The sequence below is a fragment of the Pseudorasbora parva genome, chromosome 22, assembly GCF_024679245.1.
Source record: "Pseudorasbora parva isolate DD20220531a chromosome 22, ASM2467924v1, whole genome shotgun sequence".
Classification (NCBI taxonomy): domain Eukaryota; kingdom Metazoa; phylum Chordata; class Actinopteri; order Cypriniformes; family Gobionidae; genus Pseudorasbora; species Pseudorasbora parva.
Window position 1 is genome coordinate 34843753 of NC_090193.1, and position 22504 is coordinate 34866256.

Genomic DNA, 22504 nt, shown 5'->3' on the forward strand with positions numbered 1-22504 from the left:
ATGCATCGCTGCACGGACACACACACGTATACTTATATAAAACAAAATGAAAATGGTCCATTTGAATCAAGATTGGACATAAAAGTGTGCCAGGCTTAGAAAACGGCACATTTTAATGTCTTTTGCCTTTGTCTTTCTTTGCCTGAAGGGGGTGGCGGAAGGTTTTTTGTGCAGCTTTTTTCGCAAAGGGGGCCCTTCACTAACATCTTTTATTCCCTTTCTCTTGTTATATTTCTTTATTCCAAGTGTGTTTTGTGCTCGGCCTCCTTTCATTGCCCCCTCCTCTTGTCTCTCAGATAAATGCCACACTAGCCTTTCACTTGGCGCCACAATAACCGGACTGTTTTAGGCCCAGAGAGGCACAATGAAAGAGGCTGCTTTTTAACCTGCGCGTCTCAAAAGCACAAGGAGGAAAAAACGGCGGCGACCCACTCTCCTTTCTTTCTCCTCTCCCTCTCTTTTGTGTCCAGAGCGTGGTCGTACCATCATCCCATTTATACGTCTTATTTAGAAGGTCTCAAAAGAACATGAGCCCAAAATTCTGATCTTTAGAGCTGCTTTTGTTGAAAGTCAACTGGAGAAAGTCGCAGATGATGTATGTTTTGATGTGTTGTGATGATTTATGGGAAATCTGTTTTTTAAGATAAGCTTTTACAGAAAATAAGCACATTTTCCCCGTATCTGTCAACAATGCCAGTTGATTTACATGCATCAAATGCAAAGTTATGAACCTTTTATGTCATTTCTACTCTAGATTACTTACAAATTGTAGTTGGTTACTGATTCCAAATTACATGACAAAATGTAATCTGACTACTTTTTGTTACTTTTGACCTAACTTGTTTATCTCATTGATTTGAATAGTATAATTTTGTAAAATATTGCTATAAAAATACAAATCAGAAAATAAATTCCATTCTTTAACAACAACATGTAGTTTGGGTTTCCGATACTGGCTTTCGTGATGGAAGATCTTCTGAATGTTTATTAGCAGTAGGCTTTACTCTTTGTACTGATTACGAGTATTTTAAAATGTAATGTAATCTAATTACAAGAACTTCATTTTTTTGTAATCTGCTTTACATAATCAGTTACTATATAGCACTGTTTCCATCTCAAATGATGTACATTGTGTTTAAAAGTATTCTGTGATGAAAATGACTGACAGTGAAGGTATTTTTTTTAAACGGCTTTACATTTATTTTAAATGTATTCATTTAATGCATGCCACTTAGTTCACAAACAAACACATGTAAACAATTACAACATGTAAACATCTTCCAGGAAATAACATGGTAATGTGCACAAGCGTGTCTAAAGAACAAAATATTTTTGATGTATTGATGGTTAAAAACTAGTGGCAAGATAGTAGTCAAAACCACTTGCCCACGACATTGATTACAGACTCGAACTTGAAAGACATGCAAATGTATTTTTATTAATTTTGTTGAGTGAGTTTTGCACAAAAAAGCTCTTGTACTGTCCTCTTCCTCTTCGCACACGCTAAATATAACAAATATAATATTATAATCATAAAAACACATACACACCTAAAAACAACATCATGAAAACACACAATTTGCATAATTATATAAAATTGCCAAATGCTAATTTTCTTTGAAGTGAATATTTTATTCACTTTTAAGTACACTAACTTTTGGTCAAACTTCTTAGCTAGTTTTAAGTCATGTTCATCATGTCCAGTAGCTAGGTTTTATCACTTGATGAATATAACTATAATTTGCTATTGGTTTTTGAAAAAAATAAATAATTATGAAAAATTATTTTAAACATAAAAAGAACCCCCTGCACTGTAAACAATTATTTAGAAAAAAAAGTTACCTTGTTGCCTTAAAATTGAGTTCATTGAAATTAAAATTTTGAGTTAATACAATGAACATTTTTTTGAGATTCTACAACCTTTATTAAAATATTATTAAAAGATTTTGTAAGCATATTGGGTAATTGTGTGTGTTTTATTTCTGATGACACAGTGAAACATGCCAAATAGTGCTATTTTCCTGATTTATACATTTTTTTATGTGGTTCAGATACAAAAATATTTAGAGTTTCTATTTATTAAACAAATTTCCTTCATTGTATTAACTCAATTTTTTTAGTTCAATGAACACAACATTTTAAGGCAACCTTACTTACTTTTTTAAGTTAAACCAACAAAAAAACAACACTTTTTTTTTTTTTTTTTTTTTTTTTTTTTTTTTTTTTACAGTGTTGGACTTAATGTATGTCATTGAAGAATCACTAGTAATTGAAAATCCTACTCTTTCTCTTTTTGGCTCCTAATGTGCATAAAGATTAATAGAAAGTTTAATAGCTTTAGCAATATCTTTAAATCATACAATATTCAAATCAAATGTGTGTATGAGTCACAACAATCTGGCGTCTGACATCACAGTTTCCGGCTCCAAATGCAAACAACTGCAATACAACAACCGGTGCTAATATACACTCACAGTGTGCATTACTATTGAAAAATAAGCTTTATCTCCTTATCGAGATCTCTGTTGGCCAGACAGTCATTCATCTTTTTTTTTTTTATTGTACAAATATATTTTTTCCAGGACACTGTGGGTCCAGAGACTGGAGTAAGTCTTTAAAAGCTTAGCTTAAAGTTGTGCTATAAATGAACAGTGCTCATGACTGTTGAGATGCAGACAGATACCCGGAAACAATGTACAGTGTGACGTCTCGACAGCTAGTGTATAATGCATCTTTTGGTTGTGAATCTGTGTCCTTGTTTCTCCCTAACCTCCATGTGTGGACCCAGTTGATTTGCATTGTTTTTTTTTCCCTTCCTGCATTCAAAACATCAAGACCGGCGAGTTTAGGCGGGGACTGTCAGGGACTGTCCCCTGCACGGAAGAGGAAAGACCATCAAAAAAGAGCTGTTACTTCGCAAAACTCACTCCTCAAAATTAATGAAAAAAATACATTTGCATGTCTTTCATGTTCGTGTCCGTATTTAATGACATGGGCAAGTGGTTTTGACTACAAGCTTGCCACTAGTTTATTACATAGTTGTTTTTGTTTTCTGGACACGCTTGTGGTACGCTTTACCGTTTTCATGTTATTTCCTGGAAAATGCAACGATGCGTTCACATTTGTTTGTTTGTTTGTGAACTAAGTGGCATCGTAGAAGTTGTATTATGATGGCCTGGTTTCGCACACAGGTTAAGCCAGGATCGGGCCTCAAACGTGCCTTAGTGCCAGTGTTTTGCCTCAGTAATGTGTTTTTTTTTTCTTCTTCCAAAAAAACATTCTCAGGCTCAAACATGCATTTTAGTCTGGGACTAAACTCAAGCCTTGCTTGTTAAACCGGGGGAATATGAATGGCAAACGAATGTATTCGTTAGTATAATTACAGCATGATTCGTTTTAAGGCGTTTCTTTTTGAGTTTGTAAAGCGTGTACATTGTTGCAGGCATTACATAACACACCCTAAAAGTACTGGTGTGAAAGGTTTGTTATTTTATTTTTAAGAACAATTAACTGATATCATTGTTCTTTTGTAGAAAATGTTTTGCCTGTCATGCAATGTTTTTACTCTTTCGTTTGTCTTTTGTTCATCCAAATGAAAACATTGTTAGATCAACACATTTTTTTTGATATGGAATTCCCCCCGTGTCTATATTTAGTCTTCTAAAATATACGTATGCTAGTAGATATGTATCTTTTTTGGTTTGGGTTCTTTTTTTGTGTTTTCTTTTTTTGTACGACCAGGAATCAAGTGAAAACTCAAACAAAAATGTTCTTTTTATATCTGTCTGATTTTGGTTTGTGTCATGTTTATTCTTGGATACATTTCTCCAATTTCACTTTTACAATGTTATCAAATCCCTATCTGTGTAAAGTACTCAGTGGAAAGTTATAACAGAGGCAAACGTCATGCAAATGCTACTGTTTGCCTTCGCTATAGGGCATAATTTCATGACCGCAGTTTTGAGCATCCGGCATCGAGAGACGCCAACTCTCCTCTCAATTCCTGGGTGGTGGTCACTGGGGAGTTTTATTAGAGAGGCGTCCACCGTCTTCCACATTACAACATGAGTTGCTTCTCCAGGCTTCCACACTGGCAAGTGAAACGATTTCTAAGAGACGACCCGAAGATGATGCAAACTGACTGCATGCTCTTGAGGTTGGTAGACCGTCTGCGTATAGGTCAAGGCTTTGTATCTTTGTTAAGAGTACAGTTACTGGCAGGTGGGTTTGGAAGCTCCTGTTGCTGGATTTCAACAGCTGATTGGACTTTGCATCGCATGCTGACGGGCTCAAAGCTTGCAAACACTTCTGCTTTTAGCTGAAGACCCAAAAGTGCTCACCTGTCTTGTCTTAGGAGAAACCTACCATCATCCAGTGCAGTCTTCTGCATTCTCACATTGTGTCAAGTGCTGCCTTACAACAGGTGTTTGTAAAGTTAGAACGGGTTTAATTGTTACATGCCTAATAGGCGAGTGCAGCGATTTACTGTGTTTAAAAACCTTTCATTTGGAAAAAAGAGACTTCAAGTTCAAACTGGTGTTGTCACTACGGGTCTTCTGTTCCTTTAATGATCGCTTAGATGTCTGGAAAATAACGTCTTTGCGCGCACAGGCTTGTTTTTGGCACTCCTGACAGTTTTATTTGTGCTTTTTGACAATGTTTAGAAGCTTGACTTGTTATAATGCGGAAATTAACCACTTCAATACCGTCATGAGGGAAGGGAGAGTTAGAAACAACAAAGGAAGCTCGTATTTGCATCAGAGGAGTGCGGGACTGTGTGAGGCCGCTGCATGTTACAACTTGTAAGGCAACTTAAGCTTTTGTCTCGAGCACCCCTGACCGTGGGAAGTATTTCATTTCAGAGGTGTTTTAGCACAAAAGCAAAGAACCTGGAGGGCTGATATTATCTTAGACCACAAAGGTCTGTCAGAGCTCTTTGGAAATGCGTCTTATGCTTCCACATACGAACAACAGGTAAGGACAAACTAAGAGGCGAATTCTCTTGTAAGACAGACTGGCAGTTACCATCAATCATACTGCTGAGTCTTCCTGCCTTGTTTTGCATGTGCTGACATAAGAGCTTGTCATTTATATTTCTTATCGCAATTACCAAGTTATGACACGTTTATGGTTTCCCATGATTAAAGGGGATTAAGAACAATGCTGTCAGTACTGTCCTTTTGTATTTTTTTTCTTTCCTTTTTCTTTTTTTAAAACTAATTAAATATTTATGGTAGCCTGTTTTTGAGAGAAAAATAAGAAAGCCACAATTATGCGATATTGCAGTTAATCCCCCCACCCATTTACTCTAAACTTCAAATTGATAAATTGATTCCACAAATATTAAAAAGTTCATTAAGTTTCATATTGACTTGGGGTAGGGGAAAATCGATTCGTATATGAATCGCAATTCTATCCTTTACTTTATCTGATTCGCGTGGATTCTCAAATTTTCTAAAGTGTTCTTTAACTTTGCAGGACTAAATTAGATCAGATGTTAGAGTATGATTATCAAAAAAATTCCTGATTCGATTTAAAAAAAGGTCGAAAAAATATATCGAAAAAAAATACTATAAAAAAAATATTTAGAAAAAAAGTTACCTGGTTGCCTTAATTTTGAGTTCATTGAAATTAAAATTTTGAGTTAATACAATTAAATTTGTTTGAGATTCGACAACCGTTATTATAATATTATTCAAAGATTTTATAAGCATATTGGGTAATTGTGTGTGTTTTATTTCTGATGACGCAGTGAAACAAATAGTGCTATTTTCAGGATGTATCAAATTTTGTATGTGATTCAGATACAATAATATTTTGAGTTTCTATTTATTAAACAAATTTCCTTCATTGTATCAACTCAAATTTTTAATTTCAATAAACTCACAATTTTAAGGCAACCAGGTTACTTACTTTAATATATAATATTAAAGTAAGTAAGTAATTATATATATATAATATAATATAAATTATCGGATTGCTATAGATTCTTTAATCAGATGGGGAATCATTTTTTTTCTTCCTTTTATTGAATTTTGAAGCGTTTTTATTTTATTTTTTTATTTTTTAAATTTTTTTATTGGATCGGGAATCGATTCTTTAAACGGACCAGAAATCAATTCTTTAATTGAATTGTGAGGTACCAAAAGATTCCCACACCTAATATGCTACACACAAATGTGCTACAAGGACATCGTGTCATTTTGTGGGAATTCTCAGCTTTGCTTGTTAAGGATTTACCCATCCAACTGTTTTTTTTACGACGCAACATTCTTTAACACTGTGCGTGACGAGTGCGGAGAAGCTTCGCTTTAGCATTAATCTTCACGGGTCTGTTTAGAGCTTGAGGCTGTGCCGTTTTTTGACAGTCAAATCCCTTCAAGCAAATAGCTGAAATATCTCTAGAACTACAAGTGCATTTGGAAGGAGCTGACAAATTCACACTTCCTGCACCTGGTTTGTGGATCAGCGCTTCTCAACTGGGGGGAACAGGAATAATTTTAGCCTTGTCACAATAGGAACTTTAATAGTGGAGACTTCTTGCAAGGGTTTATTTATAATGCACCAATGGTGGAGGGGTTATTTTACAAGGATCTTTCTTGAGTGCACTTGGTTCCCAGGGAAAGGAGGGGGTCTTGTCCTTGGTATCTAAATCTGATTTGGGATGACCGTATCAAGTTTGCGGTTCACAACTGAGAGTGATTCGTAGCAAGAGATCGACCTGCGCTGAGTGTTTCATCTCCTTTTTCAGTTTTGTTGTACCTCCTCACAGCCAAATCCCATTCCTGTACTTTTGTTTGCTTAGGGGTCAGGCAAATACACGAACAGAAAACTACGCCCTTTTACCTAAACCTACCAAGGCTTGGCCAATTTCCTCCATGGTACATTGACAAATCACTACTTCAAAAGAGCAGATTGGTCCATTGAATTATTTTCTTCAAACAATTCAACCAAGTTGCTCAGCTTTAAAGAAAACGCTAGAGCTAAGCATTCAACCTTTCTCTTGTGCCTTAATGTAAACGTACAAGCTGCTTTTGTGTTTGTGTTGAGTGGATGAAAAAATACAGGAGGAACTGGAATCGGCCCAGTGACTCTTCCACTTTTTTTTTTCTCTGCCACGGACCAGCGGCACATTCCGTTTGTATTGTTACCCTGCTGTGTTTCCTGCAGCCAATTGCTTTTGTCCATGTCATGCCCATTGTTTAAACTTCCTTTGTTCTTTCTCTGTAACAATGGGCATTATATATATATATACACACAGAGAGCTAGAGAGTGAAAAAGGGAGAGATGCATTTTCCCTTGTGTTTGTTTTCTTTGAGTTGTCTTGTGTTTCTTTTGTCGTGCAGAGCGAAGGAGGAGGTGGAGGAGAGGTGTTTATAGACCTCAGCTAATTTTGAAATTGCCTTCTCTTTCTTTCCTTCACTCTCTCCGTCTCTCTCCTCCTCTTGTCCTTCATTGCAGAAGGGTTTGGTGTGCTACTTGAGACGGCCAGATACTTGATGGGCACACTAGAGTCTGGCATCTGTTTTCTGACAGTATGTTGATAGATTTGAACAACTCGGACGGGCACACGCAACACAAACACTCACAAATGTCCTCTCCTGATACAGAGTGGCTCCTGGGCCCTGGAGGAGACCACGAAGAAGTGGCTTCGGTGAAATAGTTTGAATGGGGCGGCCTGTGTCTGGGCTCCACAAAAACCCTTCTGTTCCTTATGCAAAGCAGTCAGCTGTTTTTCTTTTTTTCCCCCCATGGGCTCTGTTCTTCCCAGACAGTAGCTGTACAAAACCGGAATAGCCTTGTTAGCAATGCAGTCTGACATGGTTTCCGAACTCTTGCTGATATGTGAATTCAACATGCGATTGTGTAGAAACTGCTTTTGCTTCTGTAACGTGACGTGCTTGCATGTGAACAGAATATTTAGTCAGGGAAACATGACTAGATTTAATCCATAAGGAGTTGATCGGATGCTCCAAAGTGACTCTCTGACAGAGAGTTGGATGGGAGGAGTTGATGACATCAGCTGAAAAACAAAGTCGTTTTTATAGGCGGAGCAAAGCAAACTTTTTCTTTCTTTTGATTAAAAGGCTCTCATAAAGAGTATTTTTTTTCTTTTGCAGAATGTGTGAGCCCAGTCCACCTGCTCTGCATCCCCATGCCAAGAGCAATGTGACCATGGTGGGTGTTGGTATCAAGCTTGAAGACGACGAATTGGGAGGCAGAGTTGTCAATCGGGAATCCTCTCCGATCTGTGATTGGTCAGTTCGGCTGCCCTCGGACAGAGACGACTCTGAGAAGTCGGCGCCACCTAACGCACAATCTTCCTTGGTATGACCTGGAGTTTTATGATGATTCATTTTTTTTATCATTGATATCAAGACAAGGTCTTTGACTCTTTTCTCATATGTGTAAATGATAAGATATGAGGTTTCTGTAGTGAGGATTAACTTCATCATTAACTATGTTCTTCAGGAGAGTTCTCCAGGTAAAGAAGCGCTACGATCACACACACCTGCAAGTCAAGATGGAGGCAGAGCCTACGATAAGACTGACAGCAAACCTAATGCCAGTGAGGGTAAGGGCAATGGTACAAAAATAAGGTCTTCATGAACGGCTAATTAGCCTATTTGCACTTGGTCCATGGCGTTCATTGTGTTCCAATGTTTCGAGGCTGTTGTTCTAGAGCAGGGGTGAGGAACGTTGATCCTGGAGGGCCACTCTCTTGTCTGTAACTTTAAAAATCTTGAAGACCTTGATTAGCTTCAGATGTGTTTGATTCGAGTTGGAGCTGAACTCAAGGACACTGGCCCTCCAGGATCAACGTTGACCTCCCATGTTCTAGAGCGAAAGATGATTGTTGAGCTTTAATTCTGATTTAAGTGGTTTGTCCATCTACAGTCCTGTTTACATCTAGTATTAGGATGCGTTTTGGTCGATCCGATCACTAGTAGATGAGGCAGACACATACCCGTTTACACCTAATATTTTAATTAATCTCTTTTGTCCACCTCTGGAAGTGATCGAAAGCTAAAAAAAAAAATGTAGACCCCCTTCTCATCAGTATTTAGTGTCGTCCACTTGTGATCTGATCGACCAAAACACATCTTAATACCAGGCGTAAACGTGTCAGCAACTGGGAGCCGATTGCTGTTAATGCTGTCTATAATGAGATGATCCAAATTCCTCTTTTGTTTCAAGCTCTATGAAGCTCTCCAGTTTCATTTCTATGATATATTTCACAGCCCCTGCGAAATGCTTAATGGTTATTAAAGAGTCCTCAAGTGTTTCCTCATCCTTTTGTTTCCACCCATTCCCTAGAATGGTTTAATTTCCTATTTTTCTTTTGTTATTACTGGGATTTTAAACTCTTCTTTTTTTTTAAGTCATCATCTCTTGTCTTCTAAATAAAGTGTTTTCTTCTCTATTGTGTCACTCTTTGCTTCAATAATTATGCTCCATTATATTATGTACAGTATAATATGTTATATAATATATATAAATATATATATATATATATATATATATATATATATATATATATATATATATATATATATATATATATATATATATATATATATATATATATATATATATATATATAAAATATGTGATATATTGTATTATAGTATTAGAGATCTTTTGTCCATGGTTTTATTTTAAATATTTAAAAGTTATTTTATTTAATTGTTTTTTTATATCATTTTATTTTTTAGTGATGCCCACAATCGAAAAGCTTCTAAATGCGGACTGGAAAGAAAAGTTCTTTGGGAAGAGTCTTCAGGGTAGTGTCAACCTAAAAGGTGAATTCATCTGTTTGTACTGCAGAGACAGTACATACACTCTGTCATGCAAATCATTTAGTGGAGCAACCATATAGTATTTTTTGTGTGTTTCCATTGTGATTATTTCATCTCACATTTGTTTTTCACTGACACCTTCTGCCTGACCACCAGCGTGTGCGTATGTGTTTACAGGAACCCCAGAGAGCCTGGCAGAGAAGGAGCTTCAGTTGTTGTTGATGATAAACCAGCTCTCTGGTCTGCGAGAGCAGCTGTTAGGAGCTCATTCTGAGCAGAGGAATATGGCCGCTCTACTGCTGGAGAAACAGCAGCAACAGATGGAACTGGCAAGGCAGCAGCAAGAACAGGTGTGGAGACACAATGAAAAAGATGGAACATTTGACGAGGAGCTGCAAAAAAAGCAATACACTGTTCGATTTAGTTTGGTTTCTGAATGCTGAATCTCTGTTTTAGATTGCCAAACAGCAGCAGCAGCTGATACAGCAGCAACATAAAATCAATTTACTGCAGCAGCAAATTCAGGTGAGGTTGATGATTCAAAACCTTGCAGTTTACTTCACTGAATCAACTATTAGAGACTGGGGAGCATCTTATGATCTTAAAGGAATACTTCATCTAAAATGTAAAAGCACCTCTGGCAATCTGTCTAATATCTCCTTTCATGTCTTAAAGCCACAATATGTAATTTTTCGCCTCTAGAGGTGGCTTATTCAAAACAAAGGCGTAGCTTGATGACGCCTTGTTTCGCTGAGCTTTCATTATTTCGCAGACGGATAAATCATTTACAATAAACACCGTAACATTCTGTAAAACAATAGAATTATCAAATTTGATTTGATAGTGACTTTAAGGTAGAAATAAATTGATGTAAGTTGACATGACAGTGAGTAAATTAAACTTAAGGCGTTCTCTTTGACCTTTGACCCAGCAGGTAAACATGCCGTATGTTATGATCCCCGCCTTTCACCACAACGCCCAGCCAATGCAAGTCACCTCTGAGGCCCAGATGGGGTTACCTCTCCAGCCCATTCCCTGCAAACCAGGTAAGGCCTCACCAAACCCCCGGAGAAAACTTCCCCAACTCCCCTCCCATCGGCCAATGGACTGAAAATAAATGCCTTTCCGATCTATTTGAACTTGATGTAAATTGCCTCTATCACAGTACATTTTTTCTGGGGGAGGACCCACCCACATTTTTTTGCACATGCATAGAAGACCTTCCTATTTGCATATTGGGCAACTGTTAGGTTTTACAATAAGAGTCTGTTAGGACACAGGATTTGGCCATCTGTTATCTTCAAATGGATCAAATCGCATGTCAAAAATCTCTAAATAATTGACTTCAAATATTTTTCCTTTGCTGGTTATTTGAAAAACTTGTTTGCTCTTGTGCCTTCAGCTCAAGCTTATCAGCTGTGTTTTGTAGTATCAGTTAATATGTAGCGTAGTGCAAAGAAGCTTTAATGTGCTATTCTATGAAAGATATCAACTGCAAAATAACTTTTTCTTCATGCTTGTTCCTCTGAAGGTCTGTTCTGTAATATAAGTAGTTATTGCATTAATTGATGGTTTTGCTCATGTCTTTGGTCCACTTAAACATAACTTAATAAAGACTCTTGAAGGGTCTGCCCGAGTGATTTCATTGCACATACACTGAAGTACGGCTCAGGGCTGTCCATTGAATTTGAGTGCATATTGATCAAGTAAAATTCAGTGCGGATTCTATGCATTGACGTCTGTAAACTATGGCTCTGTGCCCTCGCTCATTTAAAAGACTCTTGTGATCGCACAACTTTGATTCCCGTATGCATTTACTCTATTCGCTTAAAAGATGAGGGGTAGAATGAAAGAACTGGGAACAATAGAACAAGTGTATGAGCTAGTCGGCTAACAGCATACTTGACACAATCGAGCTGGCATTGTAAAGAAACCTGGAATAGAGGGCCAAGGACTCAAGCAAATCTGAGCTCAAAGAGTTTATCCAGATGGTAAATTAGAAAAATTCTTAGGCGATAAACACTTAGAGGTTTGCAATGCAAAATGTCCTAGAAGTCATTAGAAGACCATTTGGAGTGATAGTTACTGGGAAAGATTTCGATTCGCTTTCAACCTGTGAAATAAAAACATTTACCTGAAACCTGATAGTTGTCCAAGTACCGTTGGGCTCGGGTTTTGGTGGCAGATCTCTTGCATGCTCACGTTTATGTTTGTAAATCATTGCGTTTGAGTCTTTTAAATGTGTTTGTTTGTTTGTTTTTAGTGGAATATCCAATGCAGTTGCTGCCCAATCCACACTCCACCCCAGTCAAAAGGTCCAGTGGTACAGTCTATCGCCAGGTACACCATCTAGTGCTGATCTGCAGGTCATCTCTGTCACTTTGTTACATTTATTAATGATTTGTTAATGAATCTCACAATGACTTTGTGCTAAAGGACTCAAGTCAACCTCTCAACCTCACGGCTAAACCCAAGACCCCAAGTCCCCAGGCACTGGAACTGGCCCACTTGCAGTCAGGGTACCGACCCAGAGATCTGCCCCACAGCCCTCCTCGATCTGCCCTCAGCCTAAGTATGTGACCCTACACCACACCGACACATCCAGTCTCCAACATAACAGTGACCTTAACAGTGCTTTGTGCTGATTTAAAAGATTGATCTGACTACCTCTCAGCCCGCAGCACTTTAGTAGATTTAGACTGTGAATTTCTTTTATAACAGTTTCACAATGAGTTCCACAACGTATTGCATAGTATTTATGTTATCCTGTCAGATGTGTGCGAAAATATCTCTACCTCTTGATGGTCCCGTTTACACCTTGGGCCAGATTTACTAAACAGGGCAAATAAGCATGAGTGCAATTCCAAAAAAGGGATGTGAGTGGAAAGTTCTGTGTGTGACACAAATTAAAGGTATAGTTCACCCAAAAAGGAAAATTTGATCTTTATCTGCTTACCCCCAGGGAATCCAATATCTAGGTGTGTGTTTTTTTCCCAGTAGAACACAAATGAAGATTTTTAACTCCAACCGATGCTTGTATAATACATATCAGTGGGGTGTATTTCTATGAGAGCCACTATGAGCGTAAACAACCCATAGACACAAATCTATATTAAACCCTGCGGCTCGTGACGATACATTGATGATGTCTTAAGACACGAAACGATCGTTTTGTGTGAGAAACCGAACAGTATTTATATAATTTTTTACCTTAAATACAACACATCAGCCATCTCCGCGCCATCACTGCCTGTAAGTGAGGTCAAATTACACAATATTGTTTAGAGACATGCGCAAGAGATAACTTCCGCTGCTTGTATCCCATTGAGATATGCCGTATCTTGTACATTTGACCTCACTTGCAGGAAGTGATGGCGCACTCACTGCTTTTGTACGTAGTGTTGTATTTGAGGTAAAAAATGATATAAATAGTGTTTTTATACACTATTTATATAATTTCTCGCACAAACCGATCGTTTCGTCTTGTGGCTATCAGAAATCAGGACAGAAGTGGTTGAATGTGGGACAAAAGAGACGGATTAAAACACCCGGTGTAAACAGGTATGTGTCTGCCTCACCTACTTGTGATCCGATTGACTAAAAGGCATTTTAATACCAGGTGTAAACATGGGCCTACGAGTCAGATACGCCCACTGTGGTCTTGCTGCTGTACGCTTACGACATTGTGTGAGAGGGCAGTCCTTGAGGTTCACATTCAGTAAGAATGACTCTCTGCACACTGTTAGAAAGGTCCCATCTTAGGGTTCCCACTGCCAACATGCCTCTAACCCAAGTATTAACGGCAGTTGTCAGCAGTTCAGAAAACCTGTTCCTCCTTCGAACCAGCCCCTGAGAATGTGTCAGCACCTCAGACGTGACTGTTTGACTTAAGCCTTTGGATTCAAGACTGGGGTCTTGTCCTGGGTCGGATCATATAGTTGAGCTCGAGCCAAGTGCTTTATTTGTGCATCACAAGACGGAGAGGGATAAATGTATCTCTCTTGACCTTGTCTAAAGTTTCCTTTCTCTCTTGCCCTTTCGCTCTTCAGGCTTCTTGGGAGAGGGTGATGTTGTGACACAAGCCATTCATGATGCCCAGCAGCTGTTGCGTGGAGGACAAGGCCCGACGGGCAGAGAGAGGGACCGTGAGAGGGACAACAACACAAGGCTGGTGAGTCAACGTCTTAGCACACACACAGAAACACGCTCTCACATACTGCACACCCTAGTTCTCCAAGGCTCCTCTGTGGCACCTGGGGCTCGCTGTTTGTCACCATTGGTCATGCTTCAAGGCTGAAGCATCGGGGCAAGTATCCATTAATGGCCCACACTTGAAACGGCCCTCTTTCAGAACACCCACTGTGTTACAGGAGAAGCTGGGTGCTCAGGGTCAGCGATGGATATTGGTTTACAGTGATTCAGGATATCGGTTAAACAAGGGGTACATTCCCCTTTCAGCCAAGAACAGCTGCTATTAGAGTCCTACCACAACTTGTATGTTCACTTGTTTGTGTTCGTGGCAATTGTGGAATAGCCTCAAGTCTCCGTAGACACCTGTTTCGACAAACACTTTGTTGCTCCTTTTGAATTCAGTTTAACCGCAGGGAGATCAGACAGTGATTTCGACTTTATCAACTGGGTTTTAAAGCATTCCACTTAAACTTGTTTTTGCAGCTTGACACTTGTAGAACTATCTTGTCTATTCCTAAATATACAGGTAGATGACAACAATGCCTAACCATTTGAAAGGGAGAAGAAAATAGCTTCAAAATTGTATTTAACAACCACAAATATCCCTGGGGGCCTTTGTGCATCTCGGCATAGGTGTGGTGGAGATGCTTTTGTGAATGTTGACCAAAGATGTTTTTGTAATGTTGACCAGCTTCTGTAACAACAGTGCTAAAATGATAAGCTAATCGCTATGCCAGCTAGATGCAATGATCAATGAGGAATGTCTTATGCCCGGTACACATTGTATTATTTTGGGCTTGCGATTTCTGTAGTCGTGGCTCCTAAACGTGGGCATATCTTGTACAGTGAGAGAGTTTCAAAGATGGCCGTTGTCATGGTCTTGCAACCAAAGATAATTTTCAATATAAATACAATATGAAATGTTTTGATCAACAACATGTTGTTAAAACTTAAAACTACTTACCTCAAGCTCCATTTGCAAGATTGGGATGTCAAGTTGGCCTCTTTTCCCAAACTATGACTGCATCCATATTCTCATCTTTGCTTCCTCCTCTTTTTTTTTCAATGCACATTAACAACTAAAATGTTTTGACTAGCGTCAATTCAGTAGGTGAACTGTTCAGTCTACATACATGTCATACCTAAGTTTATTAGATCCATGTCGTACAGTGCGATTTGTACTGATTGTAGGATTGCTGAAATCACAGTCTACAGCAGGCATTATATTTTCTGTCCTTTTATCTTGATTGACTATAAGGAGGCGCCTCGTGACCGGATGGATGATGGACAGTCCCTGAGGGCGAATGAGGACCACCTCAGCAGTGACTCTGAGGGTACGCATGTTGTGCTTTAGCAGTTGCTTAGTCTGCATGGGACAGTGTCTTTAAATGAATTTCCTTTCTTTATACCGACACATTTAAATTGATGTTTTTGGCAATCATGCTGCATGCCACTGTTGCACTCTTTCTTAAAGTGATACAGTGTCAACTTAAAAATAGATCGCTGCATTGTGTTTTTGGTCTTTTGTAATCCCCCCTCTAAGAAACATGCCAGTTTCGAGATGATCTCATCTTGATCTAATTATACATGGCTACCAAGACCAGACTGATTTCATGAAATGGCATATATATATGACACGCCAATTCGTATGCCATTTTGGCATGCTATCAAGACGCATAATCGCTTTTTAGCATGTTTATCAACGCCATTTCATTCTATCCCCCTACACTGCCCCTACCCCTAAACCTACCCAACACACACACACACGGCATAGATATACACACTGAGGTGATGGTTAGTTTCGGCGTAGACATACACGCGTCATGTTGCCATGTTGTTCAGGAAACCCTCAGAATAGTTGATTTTGAGATGTAGTTTTGCATGTCACTAGTACGTGTGCAAACTTTTTAATCAAGACATTTCTGTGCAATTTGCTGATGAAATAAACAATTGCCTTACAAATGCATATGAATTTATGACCATTCCTAATACAATAAAAACCTCTTTGGCATGCAGCAAACACAGAGGCCACCTGCCTGTGTAATTGCATTTGGCTGCAGGGTGTGTAGTCAAACAAAAGGAAGTTTTGTGAGTCTAGACTGATTGTTTTTAATCTTGTTGTTCCCAACAGGACAGATGGCAATCTCTGGTGTGGGAAGCTATGGCGAATCCCGGACTCCCTCCTCTGGCCACATCAAACGTCCCATGAACGCCTTCATGGTGTGGGCTAAAGACGAAAGGCGACGTATCCTACAGGCGTTCCCTGACATGCACAACTCCAGTATCAGCAAGATACTCGGTAAACATTCGTTTTAACAAGACATGTCAATCTTGAGTACCTATAGTGTAGTACTGCATCCTTCATATCTCCGAAGAGTCTTTAGTTTTATCATATTTATAAACGACTGATTATTTTTGAATATAGCTGAACTTGTTATGGCATGCAATGGGTGGAGCTAAAGAATCTCAAGGACACACACACACGCTCCCTGGATAACTTTCTATTCACGATATGCGTTCGTGTTGTTGACGTTATATGCACTTATGCGCCTTAACGCTGGGTTATTTGGGAAGCTGAACAAGGTTATCTTTCCCTCACAACCAGAAACACACTTCTATTAGTGACATTGTGGATTTGGTGGTCTAAAAAGAAAATGGCAGCGCTGCCGACGGCTCCCGTAACCCGAACGAAGCTCGTTGATGATGCTCTCGCTCTGGTTGATGTGCGCAGGTGCTCATCCGGGAGAAGTGCACATACAAGCAATTGTCTACAATTGTCCATAGTCTGAAAAAACTCAGAAATGCAGAAATACTACGTCCTATGTCGTTTTTTTTTATTTTGGCCATGTTTAGCATGAGAATCCAACACTTTAACAGTGTAATTAAATCAGCATGCATGAAATAGCATTACCCCCAAAAACAAAAAACCCAATAATATAAGCATTCTGTGTTATCTTTGTCAATCAAAGTGTCTTTTTGTCTTCTTGTCAAAGAAAAATGTTGCAGTTAAATATTTTTCACCAGAGTTTCCGTCAACAAAAGGAATGCTCTAGTGACTATAATGTCTCTAATCAGTCCTCTTTGTGGATTCTAAAGCACCTGTTCTGACAACATTGTCCTCATTGTTGTATTATTATTTCATCTCTTTTAACCCCTTTATCTTTCTCTTGAGATCAGTTGTTTATTGTTGGGTTGGGCTGGGGGTTATGGGAACGGGGGGTTCTTTACGCTCACAGCTAATCCTACTGTCAGCAGTTTATGTGTTGCTCTGTAAAACACATCAATATTTTCGAACATGTAACTTGCTGTTGCCCCCTGGAATGGAGAGGAGGGCAGAAGGTCTTAGGGGGATGAAAAAGGGGTCACACAAGGGCACATACAGCCACCTGGCTCCTGGGGTGACAGGAAAACAACACCCAGAACTTCAGCTCTCTCATCCCTTGCTGCACCTCTGCCTTCCTCAGTTCTTTCCTTTCACAAAACACTTGCATTCCATTCCATTGTGGCTCTACTGACACCCTCCCGACCCCCCCGATCGTGGCCTGCAGCTCTTTCTGGTCCACACCTTAGTTTCTGTCAGTTTCCTACCTTTTTAGCCCCAAGCACACTTTAAATGACGGCAGCGTTGCACGCATACAGTCAATAAACCGAATTCTTACAAAGTCAAACATTCCCAATGTGTAGCAAATTAGGTCAGTGAATTCTTCAGGTCGCTGATTGTTTTTTCTTCTTCCATTGCACTCCTTTGTACTTTCACTCTGAATTATCTCTCTCTTCCTTGTCGTTGTGGAATTTAAACTCTCGCAGACTCAAAAATGCCACTGAAAAACCTGCTCCAAACAACACACCATGGTGCCAAAAGTATGTGGATACTTCCTTCTAATAAACTGGTTTGACTATTTTCGCTTCAATCGTTACTAACGTGCATAAATTCAAATATACAGACAAATTCTCCTTAGGCAAATGGAATGGTGTCCAATGATGTATGAGTAGAAGAGCGCTACAATAGACGAGAACACGTCAACAACACAACACGTCACGTCAATACGTCAACAACGTAGCGTCAATTGGCACCAACACACACCCATTATCACAATTAAATGGATATTTTGTCATTTATCAGGGATGAGCCCCCAATAAATGTTACGAATTCAAGAATTGGTCTAGGGTTGGAAGAGGTACCATTGAGAATGTGATAGGAATGCACACTAATTTTTGGCGGATACCAATAACCGATAATTCTTTATATTTGAAAGTCAATAACTGATATAATGGCCAATTAAAAATTCTATACAAATTTGGATTTAGATTTAAGAGCCTGATTTACAAAAAAACAAGTTGTTGCACTGAACTGTATTTTCCTTTTTGAAGTGATTTCAATCATATTTCAAGCAATTTATAAACATCATGGTGAACATCTGAAGTGAAACAATCCATTATTCACCGGCTTTAATATATCGGCCAAATCTTCTTATTGGCTGATACACATATGGTTGCCGATATATCGTGCATCTAGCCTGAAAAGCCAAACCCACATCAAGATGTTTGGTCTGGGAACTCCCCATTGACAGGGCTCAATCCGAGGGGCGGGATAAACGGTTGTCTTTCAAACTCCCTCTGCACGCAATTGGATAGCGCTACAACCAACCAGAGCAACAAAGTTGCTAATTAATAATTAGTTGATAATTTAACATTCGCTCTATCCGCTCGGCAAAACTCCAAACACATCTTCCCTTCTTAAGAATGATTTCAGTGCCAATTTTTGTTTGTTTTCTCAAAGAAAAGCTTAACTCCAAGTCGTCCAGAGTCGCGTCCAAAGTCGATTAAAAAGACCGCCGTTCGCCAGCTTCTTTGTTTAAAGGGGTACTTCAGCGCTGGGAAGATAAACTGGGTCATTAATGTAGTAGAAATGTGAAATTATTTTTGAATTTGGTGCTTTCTAGACTGAGAAAAGACAGAAAATTTATTTTTGTCTCATGGGGATGAAAGACTACAATTCCCAAAATGCTTTGCTGCCCTGTGAGGCCATTCCCAAAGCCACCGCTACTGGATTAGAGTGACTGATTTCAGAAAGTACAATTAAATACTGAACGTGTCTGTTCAATATAACGATCGAGTTGCCGCGTGAGTCTCACAGCACTAACTCAGATTAGGAGTCAGATTACATTTAACGTCATAAATGAGCTGATGAGCTCTCGTGATGAGAGCTGAGGTAATCACGACCACATTCGCGGCATACATTCACAACGCGTTTTCAGTCTGGGGCGTTTTCAGTTCATGCCTTTGGAAGCTTAACTTTCATAGAAATTAATTTGGTAAGTTAAAACACTTACATTGCTTAGCATCCATTTAAATTAATGCCTGTAGCTGAGCTGTGCTGTGAGTGTGATCTCCATCCCCCATGCGCGAGTTGAAAACATTCGGAAATGGCTCCCTCTGCTGGCTGTAGTCTTTAGGCTCTGGGTAAACATTCCTCTCGTGAAGCAAATATCGTGCATCAAAAGAGGAATTTTTCCAGAAATAAAATGCATAAATCTCTGGGGGATATAAGAGGGGGGAGCACGATCATTTGAATATACTCCAGGGTTTCTACTGATACAAAGCCGTATGCTAATCGCTGAAGTAACCCTTTAAGTATCCCAGCAGTAACGTTTCTGTTTGGGAGGACAAGCTTATATATATTCGGAAAAAAAATTAAGATATTTTTTATGAAATCCAAGAGCTCTCTGATAAACGACAATACAACAACCACTTTCAAGGTCCAGAGAGGTACTAAAGAGATGGTTAAAATCATCCGTGACCATATGACTCCAGTGGTTCAACATAGACATGCTCAGGTGTTCACACACCATGTTTTTTCCCTTATGTTACATAATACCTTACTTGCCTTCATGTTGCCTCCTCAGGTTCCCGTTGGAAGTCCATGTCCAATCAGGAGAAGCAGCCGTACTACGAAGAGCAGGCCAGATTGAGTCGGCAGCACCTGGAGCGCTACCCAGACTACAAATACAAACCCCGGCCAAAGCGCACCTGTATTGTAGAGGGAAGACGACTGCGGGTGGGAGAGTACAAGGCCATGATGAAGAGTAGACGGCAGGAGCAACGAGTGACGTACCCTCCGAGGTGATGCCCACAGACACACTAAACATGTTCTCATTTTTCAGAGATGCATTCATTTGTAGAACGTCAGAATTCGCCTCCTTATAATCGACATTTATTCCCACAGCCAATCAGAGCAGCAGCTGCCGTACCCTCCCAGCGAAGGACAGTACCCGACCACACCTGTGTCCATGACCACCTTGCCCTTGCACCCCGCCCTCCTGGAGCACTACCTCCCCCGGGCTATGGAGCCCCCGCAGGGCCGAGGTGACGAGACGCGGGAGGCCGCACGACCCAGACAGCCTTACAGCGAAGGGGAGGAGAGTGACACGGGAGAACGCAGTGAGGGAGAACTGGTTGTTCTCACCGATTGAGAAGAAACGAGAAAGAAAATGGGAGGACAGAGAGGGTGGAAAATGCAAAAAAGGGGGGGAATGAGATGGAGAAAATAATCTGGAGATTTTGGAATCCCTACAACGTGATGGTGTCCAAAAAAATGGTATAGGTCAGTGTTTTCCAGTCCAGTTGTGAGGATGTCCTTGTAAACTGGTTTCAAACCTGTCAGATCGGTCACATGGTCTTCTAGGGTTGGTTAGGAAGGCAGCAGGCATGATGACAAGTAGCGCAACAAAGGATAGATGTTAATTGTTCAGATTTTTCCAGTGGTGTAGGCCAGATATCCAGGATAGGTCTTGCCTGGTAAAAGCACTGCATATCTTGATTCGTTTGAATGCACTGTGGAGCTGGTGTGCAAAAATGTGTCTACTGCACTTTTATTATGAAGTAAACGTTATCTGCAAAGCACATAAGAAAATGCTAGAGAATCGGCTCTTCTAGAAGGGCTATAGATAAGTATATTCACGGTTGACTTGATGAAATAGTTGCCCACATTATACAGTGTCAAATTATAGAATGCGTAAGGAATGGTTCACCTAAAAATGAAAATTAGATAAACAATGACAAATCATTTTTGGATTAACTATTCCTTTAAATAGCCAATGGATGGAGAGCTCTGAATTATTAGCCATAAAGAAAAAAAATACTAAAGCCTTTGTGCTTTATAATGCTTCTTGATGTCACCAGGGTTTTCCTGCAAAAGTTCCTGTTAAGACTGTGCCAAGGTACTTTCCAGCGCTCAAGGGCTGAGTGAAAAAAGAAAACAAGTGGACTTGGAAAAAGGAAGGAACATTCCTGAACTCCTTGTCCAGTTTATTATATCTTGTTATCAGATAATGACGATTATAGGCTGTTCTGTTACAGAGATTGAAGCAGCCTGGCCCTTTAAGACTCTGTCTGAGGGCATTGAAGGACTGCAGACTTTCTTTAGGTTGGTGTCGTCCTCTGCTGTTTGAATCTGGGTACTGCACTTAAAATATTCCCCCAGGTCAAAATCATTTTTTTTGTTAGTGCAGCATAATCAATTGAAATGCACTTTTTCCATCTAATATATTTTTTCATACCATCATGACTCAGAACAATTTTTTTTCAGAGTAGAATTTTGCACTTGTGTATATATATGCAAATAATTTCTACTATTCATTTTTTGAAGAGATGTGAGTAATATCCCTCAAATTACTCCCATTTTTTAAATTTTGGTTTACTTTTCTATTTTAGTGTGTGTGTATATAGAGTGAGTTTGTGCTGAAGAAAATAATTGAGTTACATTCCTGCAGTTCAATATGGGCCCATATTATTGGGCTGCTATTCAATTTACAGTTGAGCTGAAATGTAAACATTTTGTGAAAAAACAAAACAAAAAAAAACCTTTATATTTTAAAGAGGAGATTTTAGACAGGATTTGCCACTGTTTGGATTGCTATGCTAAACCATATATGTTAAAGGAATTTATGAAATATCAGTATAAAACTGGATACAGAAATACAGTTTGTATTTTACCTGAATAGGGAATAAGAGGGGAGGGGGGGACAAATGCAATCCAGACACGTTGCAAAACCAGCTGATGTAAAATATAGATATAGACTTTATTTTGTTTATAAAAGTGTATAATTTAAAGGTGTACATGTTTTTTTCTCTGTATGTTGCATTTTTCCAAGCAAGTTTTGTGGTTTGTTTTTGAAGCATAAATAAAATGTTATGTTTACTTTTGTGGTTTAGTTAATTTTTATTCTTTTGGAGATATGTCTCAATATGATTATGCAGTTAGTGAATAACTAGTGAACTGTTCATGATTAATCTAAGTCACAACCAAAAGGGATAATATACAGGTAGAGTACACATATCATTATCATTAAATATTATCCGGTATTTATTTGGGGGGGGGATGCTGTTTCATGCATACTGAGCTTTTTACACTGTTTAAGACTTGGATTCCCATCCTAAACATAGACAAAGTTTCAAAAACTAATGTTGGACGTTTGATGCAGTATTTCTTTGTCAAAAATACTCCTTCCGGT

At 39.1% G+C, this 22504-nt stretch overlaps 1 protein-coding gene across 3 annotated transcripts in view; it reads left to right on the plus strand.

Annotated features, from left to right (window-relative positions):
- Positions 1 to 22185, plus strand: part of LOC137058401 (transcription factor SOX-13-like) — a 35085-nt gene extending 12900 nt beyond the window's left edge. For 2 of the 3 annotated variants that reach the window (XM_067431653.1, XM_067431654.1), the window contains exons 2-14: positions 8121 to 8328; positions 8473 to 8575; positions 9717 to 9803; positions 9978 to 10150; positions 10257 to 10325; positions 10732 to 10846; positions 12064 to 12140; positions 12237 to 12372; positions 13850 to 13971; positions 15250 to 15325; positions 16123 to 16290; positions 19898 to 20114; positions 20218 to 22185. In XM_067431653.1, the coding sequence (XP_067287754.1) occupies positions 8122 to 8328; positions 8473 to 8575; positions 9717 to 9803; positions 9978 to 10150; positions 10257 to 10325; positions 10732 to 10846; positions 12064 to 12140; positions 12237 to 12372; positions 13850 to 13971; positions 15250 to 15325; positions 16123 to 16290; positions 19898 to 20114; positions 20218 to 20464 (1797 nt within the window). In that variant the 5' untranslated portion in view covers position 8121 and the 3' untranslated portion in view covers positions 20465 to 22185. The remainder of the gene's footprint in view (positions 1 to 8120; positions 8329 to 8472; positions 8576 to 9716; positions 9804 to 9977; positions 10151 to 10256; positions 10326 to 10731; positions 10847 to 12063; positions 12141 to 12236; positions 12373 to 13849; positions 13972 to 15249; positions 15326 to 16122; positions 16291 to 19897; positions 20115 to 20217) is intronic. The other variant, XM_067431655.1, reaches the window with a different exon arrangement.
- Positions 22186 to 22504: the final 319 nt, after the last annotated feature.